General features: G+C 40.1%; 1 protein-coding gene across 3 annotated transcripts; it reads left to right on the top strand.

Moving 5' to 3' along the window:
* Positions 1-9042: 9042 nt before the first annotated feature.
* Positions 9043-14057, top strand: LOC147905538 (uncharacterized). Of its 3 annotated transcripts, XM_087373190.1 has the most exons (11): positions 10009-10074; positions 10159-10277; positions 10371-10561; positions 11073-11332; positions 11440-11546; positions 11642-11831; positions 11956-12248; positions 12396-12551; positions 12637-12870; positions 13150-13363; positions 13460-14055. In XM_087373190.1, the coding sequence occupies exons 2-10, from the start codon at positions 10218-10220 to the stop codon at positions 13333-13335; spliced, it is 1677 nt and encodes a 558-aa protein (XP_087229316.1). In that variant the 5' UTR covers positions 10009-10074; positions 10159-10217; the 3' UTR covers positions 13336-13363; positions 13460-14055. The 3 variants fall into 3 exon arrangements, with proteins under 3 accessions (XP_087229322.1, XP_087229316.1, XP_087229312.1); XM_087373196.1 differs by lacking the exon at positions 10009-10074 and adding an exon at positions 9043-9869 and having other exon boundaries at positions 13150-14057; XM_087373186.1 differs by having other exon boundaries at positions 13150-14055.
* The last annotated feature ends 4402 nt before the right edge of the window (positions 14058-18459 follow it).

Below are 18459 nucleotides of genomic sequence, written 5' to 3'. Positions count from 1 at the left end.
GGTGGGTCTTGCTTCCCATCTAGAGTATTCATGATTGTTATTCCAAAAAGGAAAGGGCCAATAATAGTACATTCAAAAGCATCCCTTGTCCACAATTAGAGGGATTGCTCAACATAGCTCCACGAGCTCAGAATATCACAAAGCTTAATATGCCCTCATCCACAATTAATAAAATAAATTAGCCCACGGCTTAATATTCATTGATTTACTATATAGCACATGGCCTTTGGCAGCATACGACACTTTGATCAATCCAAATCACCTTCACCATATTTGTTTCTCATTGTTATCCAACTCATCATCTGTACTCGAGCTGCCAATTGTGTTAGTTGTTACAATCAATCGATGAATCATCACACCAACTAATCCCAACACAATTGTATGCTTGATATACAAACATCAAAATACACACCTTGTGACCAATTGCAATAACACCAGTAACACTAACGACATTAGTATTAACATGGAATCACCCGCTATACTAACCATCTACCTTGGCAAAACACATGTAGTTAGGTGTCCCCAACTAAACCCCATAAAGCATCCACTAGGACTCTCGTCGCATGCGGTGCACTCCTATGGAATACATTGCCATAGTCACAATTGACTAAAATTAAATAATTCCATAACAAGAAATATTGGAAATACAATTCCGTAACATCCCTCTTGCTTGGATTGCAATTGCTCTCAGTTGTGTATTTGACTTTTCGAGTCAACGAGTAGAGATGTGCAAGTATCATCATGTTAAAAAACAAATTCTTCAAGAGATCTTAAGCTCTCATTAACAAAGAGGTAATGAATTTAGCCAATTCAAAACTTATGAAATATTATTTTTATTCTTATCCTGTACTAAGAGAAAGTACTATACCACATCCATTCATTGCTTATGTTATTTTAGTACAAGTCCAAGCATTATATTTGTCATATTCCTCAATATCTATACCATCCCATACTAGTATGATAATGGAAATAATAACAAATACAAAGCATAATTCTTTTTCCTTATGATGTGAGTAGCAATAAGTGACATATACTATTCTATGATCAGCAGAAGGGTATGTGTACATCATTGTCTAATCACATGTCAAAGTTTCTCATTTAACTTGGTAGCTAGTAATGATCCAATATGTATTTTCTTCAATTGCTAGAAAATACATAAAAAATAATATCTGACATACCAAATATTTTTCATTATCTATAAAAGCACTTTCGTAAAGAAATTGCCAGAGCAAAAAGCCTGCGAAGCGAACAATCATGCTTTCCCTCATGCTTAGCAAAAATGTAATATGCTTTTTCTTCTCTTTAATTTTCTCCAATTTAGTTCACTTTAGCATAACACTTTATCAAAAAATACCATATGTATCACATAATAATAATTTTGTTGCTCTACAATTAAGCTAGGATTGGCATCTACTCAAGCAAGCTATGAGGATGCAATCCCTCTAATTAATTATACTTCTTATTTCATACATACAACATGATATACATCTTCTCATCCTTATCAATGCACATAGCCATGCTTATTTAATCATTAAAAACTCTTAGCTCACCTAGATTATCCTAGATCCTATAAAGGCTATCATATTTTATTCTCCTTTTCATGACATTTTAATATGATCTATCACTCTTCTTCAAATTCAATTATTCCCTTCCGTCATCATACCATTCTTTCTTATCTCTATATAAGTGTCTATGAGAGTAAGAAAATTGAAAATATGGAAAAACAAAAGTATGGGAATAGATACGTATCTCCTTTGTCCTTCCAAATCTTTGCTTGCTCGGTTGAGCCCCAATGAAGTTTCTTTTCCTTCCCATCCAATCATCGGTCTGATAACTTTGTGGTTCAAAAGAGATTCCTTGCAGAGTCTCTGTTTCATAGTGACCTCATCATATGCAACTTAAGAAAAGCGATTAAGTAAAAAAGAAAGATGAAGGATAAAAGATGTATCTAGAGATGCCTTGGTTGTCTCGTCACAACGCTTGTATGCTTGATTGTATTTACTAAGCTGACAAAAGAAAATTTTGATAATTGTTGAAGCAATAACATGCATATAGTGCATCTATTTGTCCTTGTTTCATTTGCAGCTCTTTGTTCTTGATTTAGTCCTATTGCTTTCATCCAAATTAAATAGTTGTGGTCTTTCGCTTAGGAGAGCAACATCCCTATTGCGATTTTCATATGACTTCCATTCTTGAATCACATGATGCTACTATTACATCAAATATCATTAATTATATAAGAATATGAATCTTTTTTGTCCTCATGCCCTAAGATTAAGTCATATTTGGTCGTCGTTGTTCATCTCCTATCCAAGGACTGCTTCTACCAATTCGTTGATAGTAGGTAGTGAAAAGAAACAACCATAAGTTTCTTTCCTCAAGGCAAAATGTAGTAATCCAACCACTCAAAAGAATCGGCGCATACCATTTGAACAAGCCATTTTCGTCAATTGCGATTGTAGCGTCAATTTTTGAAGCATTTTTGATAACCTTTGCATACAAACTCAAAACCTAGTGATCAACTAGTTGAAACAATATGAAAGAACATTCTAAGAATGCATCAGATGTTGCTTTCCTCCCACAGTCAGGCTAGAGCATAGCCAAGCTTTGATACTACTGTTACAAAAATTAAAATTAGACGTGATTACAAATTCATGATTTACCAAAACCATAGAAACCAAGAATAAGGAAAAAAGGCAGGGAGAGAAGAGACAGAGAGAGCAACATTGCAAGGGTCCAATCTGCCCCCCCTACATGGTGGCTCTTGCTTCCCATCTATAGTATTTATAATTGTAATTCAAAAAAGCAAAGAGCCAATAATAGTACATCTAAAAGCATCCCTTGTCCATAATTACAGGGATTGCTCAACATAGCTCCACGAGCTTAGAATATCACAAGGCTTAATATGCCCTCATCCACAATCAATAAAATAAATTAGCCCACGACTTAATATTCATCTCTTTACAATATGGCCCATGGCCTTTGGCAGCCATTCGATACTTCGATTAATCCAAATCACCTTCACCATCTCTGTTCCTCGTTATCCAACTCATCCTCTGTACTCAAGCCACTATTGATTGTGTTAGTTGTTACAATCAATTGATGAATCATCACACCAACTAATCCCAACACAATTGTAAGCTTGATATACAAAACATCAAAATACACACCTTGAGACCAATTGCAATAACACTAGTAACATTAACAACATTACTATTAACATGGAATCACGCACAATACTAACCATCTAGCCTGTCAAAACACAGGTAGTTAGGTGTCCCCAACTAAACCCCATAAAGCATCCACTAGGACCCTTGCCATGTGTCGGTGCACTCCTATTGAATACATTGCCATAGTCACACGACTGAAATACAATAATTTACAGAGCAAGAAATATGGGAAAAACAATTCCGTAACAGATTTGGTTCCTGTGGAGTCTCTCTTTCCCAAAAGATGCTATTGGTACACCTCCCCTATGTCCTCCTCATTTGGGGGTTGATGAGTGGGGACATGACCACAGTAATCCGAACAAGAGAAATGCAATTGTTCCAACCATTTAGCTAGAATCTTTAGGGGCAACATGCAAAAGCCCAAGCATTGTCCATTTGTGTTTTAAGTGGATCATGAAGTTGTTCGTTACCTAATTAATAAAATAGTGATCCTTGAGGTGGATTGGTTAAATGGATGTGTCTGCTTCCACTGTTTAACATACATGAACCAAGGAAAGCATAAGCTCTTGAGGAGGATGTTTTTCCTTTGGGGGGGTGAGAACAAAAAAATTGTATTAAGGAGAAATATGTAGAAACAAAAGATCCAATTTCTTTATAGCAAAAGCAAAGCTTTACACCCACATTTGGCTTAAAGCCTTAAGAGACTCTCTTTGTGACCAAAAAACTTAATTGTTCTTCTACTCTCTTCGATGGCTACTTGAGTTAAGTACCTCCTGTTCCGAGGTCTCATTCCTAAAATTCTACAGCAACATAAGGGCTGTTGCTCTGATTATCTGCAAGGCTTCATAGAAGATATCATTCAGCCTTCTTTTGTCTTCCAACAATGCTATCTTCTATTTAACTTTGATGTGAACTTGGTTATTAGCCAAGTTTTTGATCAATTCTCTCCAGATTTGATGCATAGACGGGCATTCCCAAAAAAGATGCATGTGGATTTCCTTGAATCCATATGGGCAGGTAGGGTTTACTTTGGAATTCCACTTGGCAATTTGAGCCCTCACCAACATTTTGCCCACTGTTACTCTCCAAAGGAAAATATGCATTTTAAAGGATGGAGTTGCCGTTTATATTCTTTTCACCCTAGCTGCCCACACCTCCATCCTATCCAGAGGAGCATGAAAATTACAATGTTTCTTAGCTAAAGCCAAGATTGATGATTCCGAGCCTTGCTCCTTTAAATCCTTTAGACTGACCTGAAAATTGGAAAACCTTTGTCTTGAGAAGGATGTTACTATTGAAGGGGATCAAGACAAGTTGTTTTAGGCATACAATTCTAATCATTTGCAAGCATATCCCATTAGCCAATTATTATTAAGGAAAGGTGAATAAGGATATCCCATTAGCCATTATTAAGGAAAGGTGAATAACCATTCTTTCAATTCAATATCAATATACAAGTTTTAAGAGGAGTCTCAGTGATGCTACAGGGTGTAGGTGAAGGAACAAAAAGATGTAAACTTAGGGGACACCCATGTACTCTTGAAGGACACCAATGTAAACATTATTGACTTAGATAATATCCATCCATGTACTACTTAGAGGACACTCATGTGCTATTGAAGGACGACCATTGTAAGAAATTATAAACTTAGAGGACTCCCATGTGGATGATGGGTAAAAAGAGCATACCAAAAGGGCTATTTATGGTCAACATTGTAGAGATTGCTAGTGAAGTTGCAAAATAGATCCAGGTAGGCAACTATATTGAGAAAGAAGATTACATTATGTTATTTGGTTGTAAGATTTGTACAATGTTATATTCATCATATAGCATTTCACATTCAGCATATAGCACTTTGTGAAATTGAGCTTGAAATTGGATATTGAAAATGAGAGTAGATGTTTGTTAGATTGAGAAAGAAGATAACATTATGTTATTTGGTTGTAAGAATTGTACAATGTTATACTCAGCACATAGCATTTCACATTCAGCATATAGCACTTTGTGAAATTGAGCTTGAAATTGGATATTGAAAATGAGAGTAGATGTTTGTTAGATAATTGGAAAGTACTTTATACTCCTCATTAGCACATAACCACACATTTTGTGGGGGGAGAGATGCTTCCTCTCCAAAAATTATAAGACCAAGGAATGTGCCCTTCGTTGGGTTTATAGCAACTTGCAATTCAACACATAATAATTCACATTCATAGTATATGTATAGCACATCAAAATTCACATTTTGTACATAGCAATTTGCATGTAGCATATAACCCTTGTAGAGATACATGAAACTATGTCATTTTGGGCAAGATGAAAGTCAACAAAATAGATACAATATGGCTTGTCGATATGTTCTACACAAAATCCTGAAAAGCAAGAAACCATATATAAGAAGAGAGACTCAAACCAACATGTTATGAATTTTGACTTAAGGGACGTGATTTGCTGGCACAATGGGGCCTTCTACTAAGCATTTAGAATTATGTAAACCCATGATTTGGAAGGTGGAAAGAAGCTTTCTCGCTAAAAGGAATTTAATAGTGCATCTTCTTTCTCATTGAAAAGAATGAGGCAACAAACCTACATAGATATTGAAGGGATGAGTCTCACAAGGAGAAGTCCTCTCCTACCAAATCGACATATGCCATATCAAATTCCGTCGTCTTTGATTGTTCCTCTTTCAGTTAATCAACCCTCCTCTTCTTGCAATCCTTAGCAAAATGTCACATCAAATTCTGTCGTTTTTTATTGGTCCTCTTTCAATTAATCAACCCTCTTCTTCTTGCAATCCTTAGCAAAATGTCCAAGCTTGTTGTAGTAAAAGCATTTTTTTCCTTTTCGTTTTTTATTTTCCTGTGTAAACAGTCTCATCATATTTTCATGAATCCTTAGCATCCTTTTTTTTCAAAGACTAACCTTTGCCAAGCTCTCTCTTGACCATATAGGCCTTCTCATTACCATCATTCTTGTCATACAACATCATCGAGTGTCTTCCTGAAGCAATGGTAGGCTCAAATCGTTGAACGATATTAGTTCCGATTGTTCACTAAAGGTAAGAGTTGTCAATCTCAATAGCGCATAGGAGGCTTACTGCTTGTAAGCATAGCTAGCTCATTGTTGTCCATCTTGTGTCTGAATGTTGCCAGCCTATCCCTGAGAATCTTTACCTTCACAAATTCCATGTTACCATATCTCGCTTTGGCAATCAACCAAATACCTTTTGTGCATCTTCACGAGATTTGCATTTCGTATACAAAACTGTAAGGGTGCTTCCAACAAACACACCTGAATTAGATCCTCATTCAATCATGTCCTCATGAAGTAGCCTTCCTTGAGGTAGGGCTGCTAGGGTGCTATGCTAGCACAAGATTTGAGACATATTCATTTGGTTTAACCCTTGACTATTTCAGCTTTAGTAATACATCTGGTTTGACTATGCTGGCACAAGATTTGAGACATATTCATTTGGTTTAACCCTTGACTATTTCAGCTTTAGTAATACATTCGAATAGCTATCTCCCCTTGTCCAAGCATTGAATGTGCTGAAATAATTGCACTCCATGCAAAGACACTACAATTAGTTAGTTTGCTGTACACATCCTGTGCTTCCAAAGTAATGCCATCTAATGCATTCCCAAAAGCCCAGTGATCAAAACACCACTAGGAAAAATGTGGATACAGCAATTGAGTAGCATAGACCCATCTTCCTTTCTACTGGCACATTCATAGATGCCTAGTTCAGAACACATAACAACAACAAATAGATATACATTAGTAACTTTCCTTAGTGAATTATTTGCCTCTTGTGTTATTCTCAAACCTTCAAACACAAGCATTGAAACAATTTCTTCACGCTTCTTCTTTTAGACTAATATGGGATCACAGGGGCGTCAATAAACCATAAAAGACAAGAGGAAGAGGTCACTAGTACTTCATCAGAAACACCGTTACCATCATCGTGAGAAAAATCAATCTGATGGTCAAGAAAAGCACATTGTTATTATAACAAACTTAAAAAACATGCTCTTGTACCAATGTTGGATCTCTGTAAACTCGTTCTCAACATCATGGAGTAGAAGAAGATCCTTGAGGCCACAAGTGCAAAGAAGATGCAGAGGACAACCGAAGGGCATAGAGAAGAGGGTGGATTATGAATGAGAGAGAATGCGTATGTGTGTTTGTGTGTGTGTGTGTGTGTGAGAGAGAGAGAGAGAGAGAGAGAGAGAGAGAGAGAGAGAGAGAGAGAGAGAGCGAGGGAGGGAGGGAGGGAGGGAGGTCAAACAATGCTCACTATAGTATGGCTTCAAAGATGGTCATGTACGATGGGGAATGTCCTTGTAAGCCATAGAGTCGAGTAGCTAAACATGGAAGTGTAGCCTTGATTAAGGGCTCTTTAGTTATTTATAGAGCATGACACGTGGCTCAAGGAGAGGCCATATTTTCATTCGCACTATGTTGCCTAGCTAAAGAAGTTGCCATGTAGCTAACTTCTAGTGAGAAGAAACAACCATAGAAGGCACTCCTAAAGAGGAATTTGTGGAAGCCTCACAAGCTACATGTGTCACATTGTAATCAAGCAAAGGTGAATGGAGATATAGTGATGCCAACGACATGGCATAGACAGAGTCGAGAACGTCGCCAAGGAGTTGTAGTATGAGCTCCACAACAAACTATTGTAGGGCCAAGAAGCAAAAAGAGAGAAATAGAGTGAAAAAAATTATGCATTTGTCGAGGAATGGGCCATTTAGCCATGGAAGGTATCATATTGCCAGTAACTCACCCACACAATCGCAACTGTTGCCTCACTTTGCTGGTCTTGTAAGGGACTAAGGGTCTTGTATGGGCCTTACATGATCCCTCGTCCATAGCACACCCATCCACCAAATACAATAGACATGTGGGGCCATCCACACTTGTTTGCCAATAGTGTTTTTTGTATCTACATACCCTGTCCACTCTGTGTGTAACAACTCATAGTCCATCACTTCTCTCCCATGGGCGGTACCGAGTGGTGTGTAACTACCCTAAGAGAGAGAACCATAGGGACTAGGGGTGCCTGAGCATAGCGAGTAACTACCCTAAGAGAGGCAACCATTCGGAGTAGGGGTGCCTGAGCATAGCAAGTAGGGGTGCCTCTGAGGGTGGGTTTAGTACCGAGTGGTGTGTAACTACCCTAAGAGAGAGAACCATAGGGAGTAGGGGTGCTTGAGCATAGCGAGTAACTACCCTAAGAGAGGCAACCATTCGGAGTAGGGGTGCCTGAGCATAGCAAGTAGGGGTGCCTCTGAGGGTGGGTTCAGACCAGTGTTCACATGAGGGCTAGCAGGAGTTGTTGCTAAAGCTTGCCAGAGGATGCGGGACGACCTTTTGTGCTGCCAGACTACACGCGGATGGTCCTTATGGTATCAAGAGCAGGTTCCCGCTTGTTGCTCTACCACGCTCAAGCTACAGTGTTGGGTGTTTGTAGGTGATGGTGAAGGATAGTTCCCACAAACGTTTCCTAGCTCGTCTCTGACAGAAATCTGACAATAAACTTCCCACATAAAACCAAAAAGCTTACAAATTGATTGGAAGCATTGTAGCTAGCTCCGTTAGGAGAGTGAGAGATTCACTCTCCATCTGGGCGGTGGGGTACTGAACTCTGGCCCGGTGTGCAGGTTAGGAACAATCTCAGTAGGGCAAAGGTTTGCCAAAAGATGGCATTTTTGCTCGGCTAGCGCCGTGGGGGAACGTCCTCTAAGGACCAATGACATGAGGTGCTGAAGTAGTTAACCAAGAGCTTAAAATGCTAAGTAGTTAATCTGGAAAAGGGAAGTAATCTAGGGCTGGCCTGCATCACACGCAATAGCTTTTTGCTAAACCCATCGCCAGCGCACCATTTTTGGGGTGACGGAGGTTTCTGTTTCCGGCACAAATTCCATCTGTCCGGTGCTGTTTCCGGCTCACAAATTCCATCCAGGAAGGCAAAGGATCGCACGATTGAAGGATTGAAGCGCACTAAGCTGCATTTTGCTGGCAACGAGTAAGAAAGGAAGGAGCGCGAGCGCCAGAATCATCGAGGTTGCTGTGTGATAGCGAGAGAGAGAGAGAGAGAGAGAGAGAGGGAGGGAGGGAGGGAGGGAGACGTTGGTGGAGCTTCTGCTCAATCGACCTGGAGGGAGGAGATTAGCGCGAAGCGTAGACGGATTTTTTGTGCTAGCTTCCCTGTTCTTTGTGTGCGGCACAAATTGCGGAAGGATAATGGCGCTTAGCCTCTGAAGTTCGGGAGAAAGAGATTGGGAGATTGACATTCTTGCAGCGTCTGCTGACCCAGCCGACCTGCCGACGGTAAACTTTCATCCATATTGCAGACATTTCAATCTAGAAACGAGCGATTGAAAAGGAGTGAGAAGGAGGGAGCAACAGAAAAGGAACGAGAGAGAGAGAGGAGGGCAAGGAGGTGGAGAGCTTGAACGGAGAGGAGGAGGAGGAGCTAAGAACGCTTTGGAGGGGAAGGGGAGGGGGAGCCATGGCGGGTGCACCCGCTGCTGCTGCCTCCCTTTACGTTGGAGATCTCGACGGAGATGTTACAGAGGCCCAGCTTTACGACCTGTTCTCCCAGATTGGTGCAGTGGCTTCCATTCGCGTTTGCCGTGACTCCGTTTCGCGTCGCTCCCTCGGCTACGCTTACGTGAATTACAACGCTTCGGTGGATGGTACGATTCTTGTCTCGCTTCTGTTCCATTTCATGTTTCTTCCGTCGGAGAGCTTGCGCAATGAAGCGTTGATTCACGTTTTCCCGTTTCTGGTCTGTGGATTTTCGGAAGATACAATGCGACCAATTCTGATATTCGAATCGTGTGTCTTGTCTGGTGCATGTCTGGGTGTGTCGCTGATTCTCCAACTCTTCAGAAACTGCTGGTATGCTTCTCGCACCGCCGTTTTTCTGCCTCCATTTTTGTTGACCTTTCTGGCTTCAATTAATGGTCTGCCTTTGTCTTTCAGCTGTCCGTGCTCTCGACGCTCTTAATTACACTTCTCTGAATGGCAAACCTATACGTATTATGTGGTCCCATCGGGATCCAAGCGCTCGCAAAAGTGGCGTAGGGAATATTTTCATCAAGGTCCGAGAAAGGCCTTGCACAATCTTTGCGATTTTCTTCGTGGTATCGGTAACGAATGATGGTGTATTCTGAATGGTCTTCTGTTGTACGCAGAATCTTCCCGAGTCTCTTGATCACAAAGGATTGCACGATCTCTTTACTTCCTATGGGAAAATTCTTTCATGCAAAGTGGCTATGCAAGACGGTAAGAGCCGAGGCCATGGATTCGTCCATTTCGAAACGGATGAGGCAGCAAGTCTCGCTATCGAGAAGGTTAATGGGATGTTGCTCGAGAAAAAGAAAGTGTAAGTTCGAAACTTCTCTTCTAGCTGTTATTCATCTTTTGTGAAAGTGGATCGCAAATATCTGCCAGGTGTTGATTGGTCTTCCGAGATCTTTCCAGTTGTTTGCCTTGAGGACATCGTCACAGACGGAAGTCTGTATATCTGCCCTTAGCTTGTTTAATCGAGGCAATCTTTTGGCTGAGCTCTTTAGCTTGTTGAACATGAGATAAACTCGTTCAGCATTGACACATTTACCTACGTGTTTTTTTGGTTGGGTTTTGTTATCTTCTTGTTATAATTGTTAATTTCTGCTGCAGCGGGCTTCAGGCTTGTTTTTCTGTACATTCATATTTCTTGGATCGTTCTGTTATTGTTAGCAACAGAAAGCGGTCTGTATTGGTATCTTGCGTTTGTCTGCGGGTGGTCCTATAGAGGATAACTTTGCTGTTTCTCGAGATAGCTTTTAAATATGCTGCTTCTAATGTTTTCTTTCCAGGGTGTTACTCCGCTGATTATGATAGTTATTTTGCAGGTACGTGGGAAAATTTGTTAGGAAAAGCGATAGAACATCAACTGGAGCAGAGCTGAAGTTCACCAATTTATATGTCAAGAATATAGACTATGATGTTACCGAAGACATGTTGCAAGAGAAGTTTTCAGAATTTGGAAAAATCACCAATCTTATCATCATGAAGGACGAGAATAATAAGCCACGGGGTTTTGGTTTTATTAACTTTTTAAGTCCTGACGATGCAAAGAGAGCAGTTGAGGCAATGAATGGTGCACAATTAGGTAAGCGCTGGATTGGGAGGATGTTTACACAATACTCGTGTGTTTCTTTGTAATGTTAGACATGGATTTTTGTGAGCTTAGATATACAAGCTGTCTCCACTTTTCAGGTTTGAAAGCCCTTTTTGTTGGACGAGCGCAAAAGAAGACGGAAAGGGAACAGTTATTGAGGCAACAATTTGAGGAGAAACGATTGGAACGGATACAAAAGTATCAGGTTCAGATCTCTTTGGTTCTACCTTGGCAATAAAATTTCAGTGGATTATAGTGATCACCGTATAGTTTGTCTGATAACAAGCTGAGTCTTTGCAGGGATTGAACTTATATGTGAAGAATCTGGATGACATAGTTGATGATGACTATTTACGGAAACACTTCTCATCATATGGAGCAATTGTGTCTGCGAAAGTGATGAGGGATGAGAAAGGTGTCAGCAAAGGGTTTGGTTTTGTCTGCTTCTCGTCTCCAGATGAGGCTATGAAAGCAGTAGCTGAATCACACGGTAAGCAGCTGTAGCTACAACACAGCAGCCCTCTCATTTTCTGTTCAAATCTTCTAGTCAATACAGTTGGAATGACATTAATAAAAGACCTTGCTCAAACGTTTGTGATTGTATATATATCCAGGGTTCATGATTTTTGGCAAGCCTTTATATGTAGCCTTGGCTCAGCGTAAGGAGGTTCGTCGTGCACAGTTGGAGCAGCATTATGCTCAACGGATGGTTGGGCTGGCTGGACCTCCTGCTGCCATTGTTCCTGCTGCCTACCCACCTATGTACTTTGCTCCACCTGGTGTAGTGCCACCTCTGCCTCAAAGGCAAGGTATCATGTATCCGGTTGGCATAAGGCCTGGATGGAGGCCAGCAGCAGTTCCAACCCCTGGCAGGCCAGGTTTTCAGCCAATGCCCACTTTACCTGTGGTGGGTAGTCACCCTATGGTTGCATCTCTTTTCTGCTAAAATGCTATCATCTTAATATCTGCAGGGTTGAATTTTATCTGAGATCCTAGAGGTTAATAGCTTACCTTGAGAGGTGCAAGATGATGAATGAATTTGAACTGTTGCCAGGTTCCTGCTGGGCCAAGGCAACAAAGGCAGATGAGGAATCGGGCAAATGGACAGATGCATCCACAGGCTGGACGCATGCCCATGATGCTACCTCTGCAGCAGCAACTACAGCCCCAACAGCAAGTGAGCTACAAAGATGCTACCAGGAACCAGCAGGTGAGAACAATCGTGGATATATTTTTTGGGGGGCTGGGATGGGGGTCTAGCATGTCAATAATAGCTGGTTACTATTGGTGTCCAGCATCGCCCACGCCAGCCTGGAAAGTATGTCTCCAATGGTCAAGGACGAGAACCAACAGTGAACACATCTCAGCAGACGATGGCTCCAAGTACTATGGTTTCTCCATCTGCAATGGCTGTCAGTGGGCAATCAAATAACCTTACTGAATGGAGCAGTGTGCTTGCAAATGCATCACCACAGCAACAGAAGCAGATGCTAGGAGAGCGCCTATTCCCTCTTGTGCAGCAGCTTCAGGTAAACATGCTTGTGGTGCCTTTCTAAAGCATTTTGCTTTAGGAGGGTCGGAAGGTGGAAGTCAAGAATTAGTATTTGCATGAATGGATTATACTATATTGGAGTCTCAATATAGACTACATTAGATTCATCAGATATAGAGTACATTGGAGTGTAGCCTTTTGTGGGTCAAAGGGTTGCTGGAGGGATGATTGTGCAAAGACTGCCTGCTGGTGACAGGCACTAGGTAAGGACTCAAACATGAATGATACTGACCAATTAGAATGGAATATTGTGCAGTTTGATCTTGCAGGTAAAATCACTGGAATGCTGTTGGAGATGGATAATTCTGAGCTCCTTCTGTTACTGGAGTCCCCTGAAGCACTGGCCTCAAAAGTTGAGGAAGCAGTCCAAGTGCTGCAGCAGCATTTAAAAGTCTCTCAAGATCCTCTTGCAGTAGCTGGCGAAGAAGTGACTGTAGCCTGATTATTGTGTTCCAGTGGTATCTGTTTTGGTATACATTCCGGCTTTTTGCTCCTGTAAGTATTGAGTAGAGGAGAGGACTATGAAGACGTAGGCTCACCCCCATTTCTATTTTTCTTTAATGTAGGAGTTCAGATTCATCAACTGTTCGAGCTGACCATTCTCACGAATTCTTGCTTATATATGAGCTATGGTGAGAAGTTCATGGGACGTTCTGGGTTAATTGTGTGAAAGCCACTGAAGTTAAAAGGATTTAGCTGCTAGTCTGTCCAACTGGACACTTTCAATCTCAATCCAAAGACCCTTGCATTTCTAGACGCATTCCTTCTTTTATCTAGTATTTGCTTGTCGAATCATTAACTGGGTGTTATAGCTCTTTTTGCAGTTTGATGATGGGTGTCCAATCATAGGGCCATTATATTGGGTGGTTTTATGTCTCTTAGTTTAGGTCTCTGTTTAATCTATTTTACTTGGCAAAATTGCACTGGCCTAAGGCTATAACGATAATCAGTCGGGGTTAAGTGGAGTGTATAGCTTGTGCAACAGTTTTTGAGCGACTGGACTGTTCATTATAATCATGAGTAAACAAAGTGCATCCAGTGCAGTTTACAAGTGATAAGTTTGTTCAAGACTTGCCGAAAGAACAGTCAGTTGTAGTCCTTATGTAACAGTTACTGGTTTGTCATCTGTAACATTCCAAGTTGTAACTTTTACCGATAAGCTGTCCGGATTGATGCTCACTAAATTTTAACTTTGACCGATGTATAAAAGTGAAATGTTCAGGGTTTAAAACCTGTCTTAATACAATTTCATAACAAGGAAGAGCACTTCTCTTGCTTATATCGTGAAGTCATTGCCTTTTCTGTCCGCCAATATTAGACGACATGTGAAAATGGCCTAGTGCTGAAAATTGTATTTCTTTGGTTTTTAGGGCTAAATACCTATTACGAGTAAGGAAAATTAGTAGTTGGATGGTTGTTCTAGTGGAGTATTGATGCAAATAGCCAGAAATGTAGTGATGCAATGTGGAATGAATTTCCTCAATACAGGGCAGGTCCAGTTTCTCAAATTATAGAAGTTTTCCATACAGGCTTTTTGCTAATGGTGACCTTCCGTAAGTGCATCCGGTGCAGTTTACAAGTGATAAGTTTGTTCAAGGCGTGCCGAAAGAAGAGCTGGTTGTAGTCCTTATGTAACAGTTACTGTTTTGTCATCTGTAACATTCCAAGTTATAACTTTTACCGATAAACTGTCCGGATTGATTCTCACAAAGTTTTAACTTCGACTGATGTATAAAAGTGAAATGTTCAGGGTTTAAAACCTGTTTTAATACAATTTTATAACAAGGAAGAGCACTTCTCTTATTTATATTGTTAAGTCATTGCCTTTTCCGTCCGGCAATATTAGACGACGTGTGAAAAAGGCCTAGTGCTGAAAATTGTATTTCTTTGGTTTTTAGGGCTAAGTACCTATTACGAGTCTGGAAGCCACTTCTATAATTAGTATTTGGATGGTTATTCAAGTGGAGTATTTATGCAAATAGCCAGAAATGTAGTGATGCAATGTGGAATGAATTTCCTCAATACAGGGTACTCCCGTTTCTCAAATCAAAGAAGTTTTCCATAGAGGCTTTTGGCTATTGGTGACCTGCTGCAAGTGTGAATGATGGTTTATCCTTCCGAGTTAAGTCCATCATTATTAGCAGTGTAATGCAACTCCTCTTTCGCTAGGACAAAAACCCGTGCATCTGGATTGCAAGCAGATAGGTGGAAAATCAGCCCTCCCTCCAAAGGGCGCAAAGGTTTATGGCAATTAAGTAGAAGCAGTTGAGGAAGCCAAACCGTTACCTCCATTTAACAAAAAACTCAATGCCAGGGAATTGTCTGGCATCAGTAGCTTTAGGTCGCTTGAGGGAATTTTGCGACATGATAGTAAATTATAAAGGACTTATGGTTTATATCTGAAGCCGAAGAGAAGTCTGGATTAGTTTACAGTGTTTATCCTGTATAGTCTTTGTACATCTTTTCATTCTTATGTTTCTATGTTTCCATATTTATGTTTTTTTGTACGTCTCTCCATTCTTATGTTTCTATATTATTAGTGTGGTATTGAAAAGTTGAATGCTCTGCCTCGAAGGAGTTGTCTACCTAGTGACCGATTCTTCATGCAGAGTCTAAAAATTATTATTATTTAGTAATAAATGGATCTCTGTTGGGTAAGGATTGAGATAAGAATGTCAGCTAACATGTCATCTGCCAATATTCTGCTAGTTGTGATGTTATGGATAATTTGGACTTTGAACTAGGACACGGACTCTCGAAAATCAGCTTAGAATCACAAAAGCGTCATGGCTGTGGCTCTGGGAGCAAATTGAAATGTGCGTCATGGCTGTGGCACTGGGAGCGAATTGAAAATAAAATACATACGCGTGTGAGGCTGCTGGAGGAGCCGCTTGCATGCAAGATTGCGATGCTGTTGCGATCCAATCTGTTGCATTGCTTGGTCGGCTGGCTGGTTGTATGGCTGTTGGTATGCCGCTTCTATTTTGTAGTCCCCCTCCCTATTCTCTCCCCCATTTTTTGGGCCCATTCACCAAAACATTCACCCAAACAAAAAAACCTTATTTCCCTCCTGTTTCATGTGTTTACCCTCTCCATCCCATTTCCCTCCATTCTATTCACTAACCCCTCCTCGCTCCCATTCAGCTCCACACTTGGGTTTTGTGGCCCCTTGTCCATTCCCATTTTTGCTACCCTCTATCCTATTCCCTCAATACCCCATTCCTGCCACCCTCAACCTCTCTACCTTTGTTTCCCCCTCCCCTCCGACATTCAATGAGTCCCCTGCTCCCATTCATCCCCTCCCTCAATTCCTATTTTGCTCCATGGTTCTTGTTTCCCTTCCTTCTAGCCCCTCCCATACTTCTATTTCATTTGCCCCCTTCTGCTCACTTCCCCTCCTTGCCGCATGGTTTTAACCCCCTCTACTCATTGTTCAAATCCCTTTGGCTAACCTTATTTTGCTCCCCTACCCCCTATTCATGCCTCACCTAGACAGGGTTTGACCCATCCCCCTCTTTGTTTCATCCCTCCCTAGCCCTTTCATTTCTTTCTTCCCGCCTTCTTGAATTGAAACCCCCCATTCATCACTGCCAATGATTGCCCTCCCTCACCACCACTCATTAATAGCCCTAAAAACCTAAACCTAGCTAGCATGAAAACTAAACCTACAAACTAACTCAAACCTTAGTTAGTTTTTTAACTAACATCTTTTAGTTGAACTAGATCACAATCAAGTTAAATTAGATCACAATCAAGTTAAACTAGATCACAATCAAGTTAAAAGTGGTTAGGTTAGTCTTATCTAGGGTTAACCTAACCTTACTCTTTTTTAATACATTTAACCTAATTTTGGACATAATCTCCAAGACAAATCATTGCACAAATTTCAAGCAAATTATGAATAAAAAAAGTTCATACCTATAATAAAGCACATCTAAATTGTTTGTAGTCTTCACCAACAATTTATGCATTATAATTTTGAAGAGCACTGGGTACTAAAATATATACTCAAAGGACAACACTTTATCAACAATTGGCATTGTTCAACAAGGCATCATCCATTAGAGAATTTCAACATAAAGACAAAACAAGATCAAGGAAACTTCACAACATACACCATAAGCTCATTTCAAGTGCAATTCAACTATCGTGGTGGCACTAATCAATAGTTCAAGAAGATTATGTAGATCAATCAACCAATAAATTAAAACTTTAGCTTGGCTGTCACAATTAGGTTGAGGAAACAAAATTCAGCCAGTATTAAATTAGAGTCCTTGTACTTCATAACTCTCCCATAAGACACATGCCTAATTCATGTAAAAGCTCAAAATGGAAACCATATGGGATCAAATTCTAGAAACTAAGCCCAATACATAGACATGTATAACATCAATACAATAGACCACTTGGAGCCCACAAGAACTTGGCATGGAACATGGTCTAGCTGCATACATGCCGATGGTCTCAAAGTAGAGGTAATCCTAAAGAATTCATTGCGTTATTTGATTAGAGATGGTTAGGAAGAATATTCAAACCTATTTCCACAAGCTATTCTAGGGGATTTATTGGTGCCTCAGAATGGATGTTGAGGCACAAATTGGCCCATGCCACAAAATGCTTTCTACTACAATTTTAGGTAATGATAGACTAATGCCATCCACAATTCGAGCAATCATGAAAGATTAGAGAAAGGGAATTAGAACTAACATTACCACAGTTTGTTCAAAAGAATTGGGATATTGTGATAGACTATTTCATCTAGCTAAAGTACTATCCTTGAAGGAAAGCTTTGTATTAATTAAAAGTTTTGTCAAATGATTGCATGAAGAAATTCAAGAGCACATTATAATTGAAAAGTATAACACAAATATGTGATGTTGGGCAATGATGATTGAAGAATCAATTGTGAATGATTGAGACAAATCGGAAAGGTAAGTTTCCAAACCTAAAGGTGGTACAAATGGAGCCAAATCTGTATAGCACACCTGTTTCAATATGGCAAAACAAGGATGTGGTATTCAAGGCCATCTTTGTCACCCATACTCTTTAATAACAATGCTTCTACATAAAAATGATGTAGAAAGTATACTATTTGATAAGTCTCAATATGCATGCTAGCCATGGAAGAAGAATCACACCTTACCTATAAACTAGAGGATTTGGTAAGGAAAGATTTAAACATAGAACAATCAAGATCCCCCTCTTATCAAAATAGTTTAAGGTCAATCCTTAATACATTCAAGAAAGGAGAAAAAAAAAGAATAGGCCCACCACAAAATTGGGGACGTTTTCCAAGAGAAAATACAAATATTTGAATGAATTCTAAGATGCTTGGCAACAATATCCAGCATAGCTCAGACATTAATTGCAATAGGAGCAAGATCAGAAGAACAAACTTACTTCATACCATGCAATAAAAAAACAATGAGAAACAAGGCTTAAGAGGTGAACTCTAGCAAACTCAAACATATGAGATCAATCATCATCGGCACCTGTCAAATATCTACACCATTTTTCAAAATAAAAAATGAAGTGCTAACAATTTAAAGATGACAAAAGGACCCTC

Source organism: Dipteris shenzhenensis, chromosome 1, assembly GCF_047967505.1.
Source record: "Dipteris shenzhenensis isolate YYH24624 ecotype China chromosome 1, Dip_SZ_1.0, whole genome shotgun sequence".
Lineage (NCBI taxonomy): Eukaryota > Viridiplantae > Streptophyta > Polypodiopsida > Gleicheniales > Dipteridaceae > Dipteris > Dipteris shenzhenensis.
This window is presented reverse-complemented; position numbering and strand designations above follow the sequence as displayed.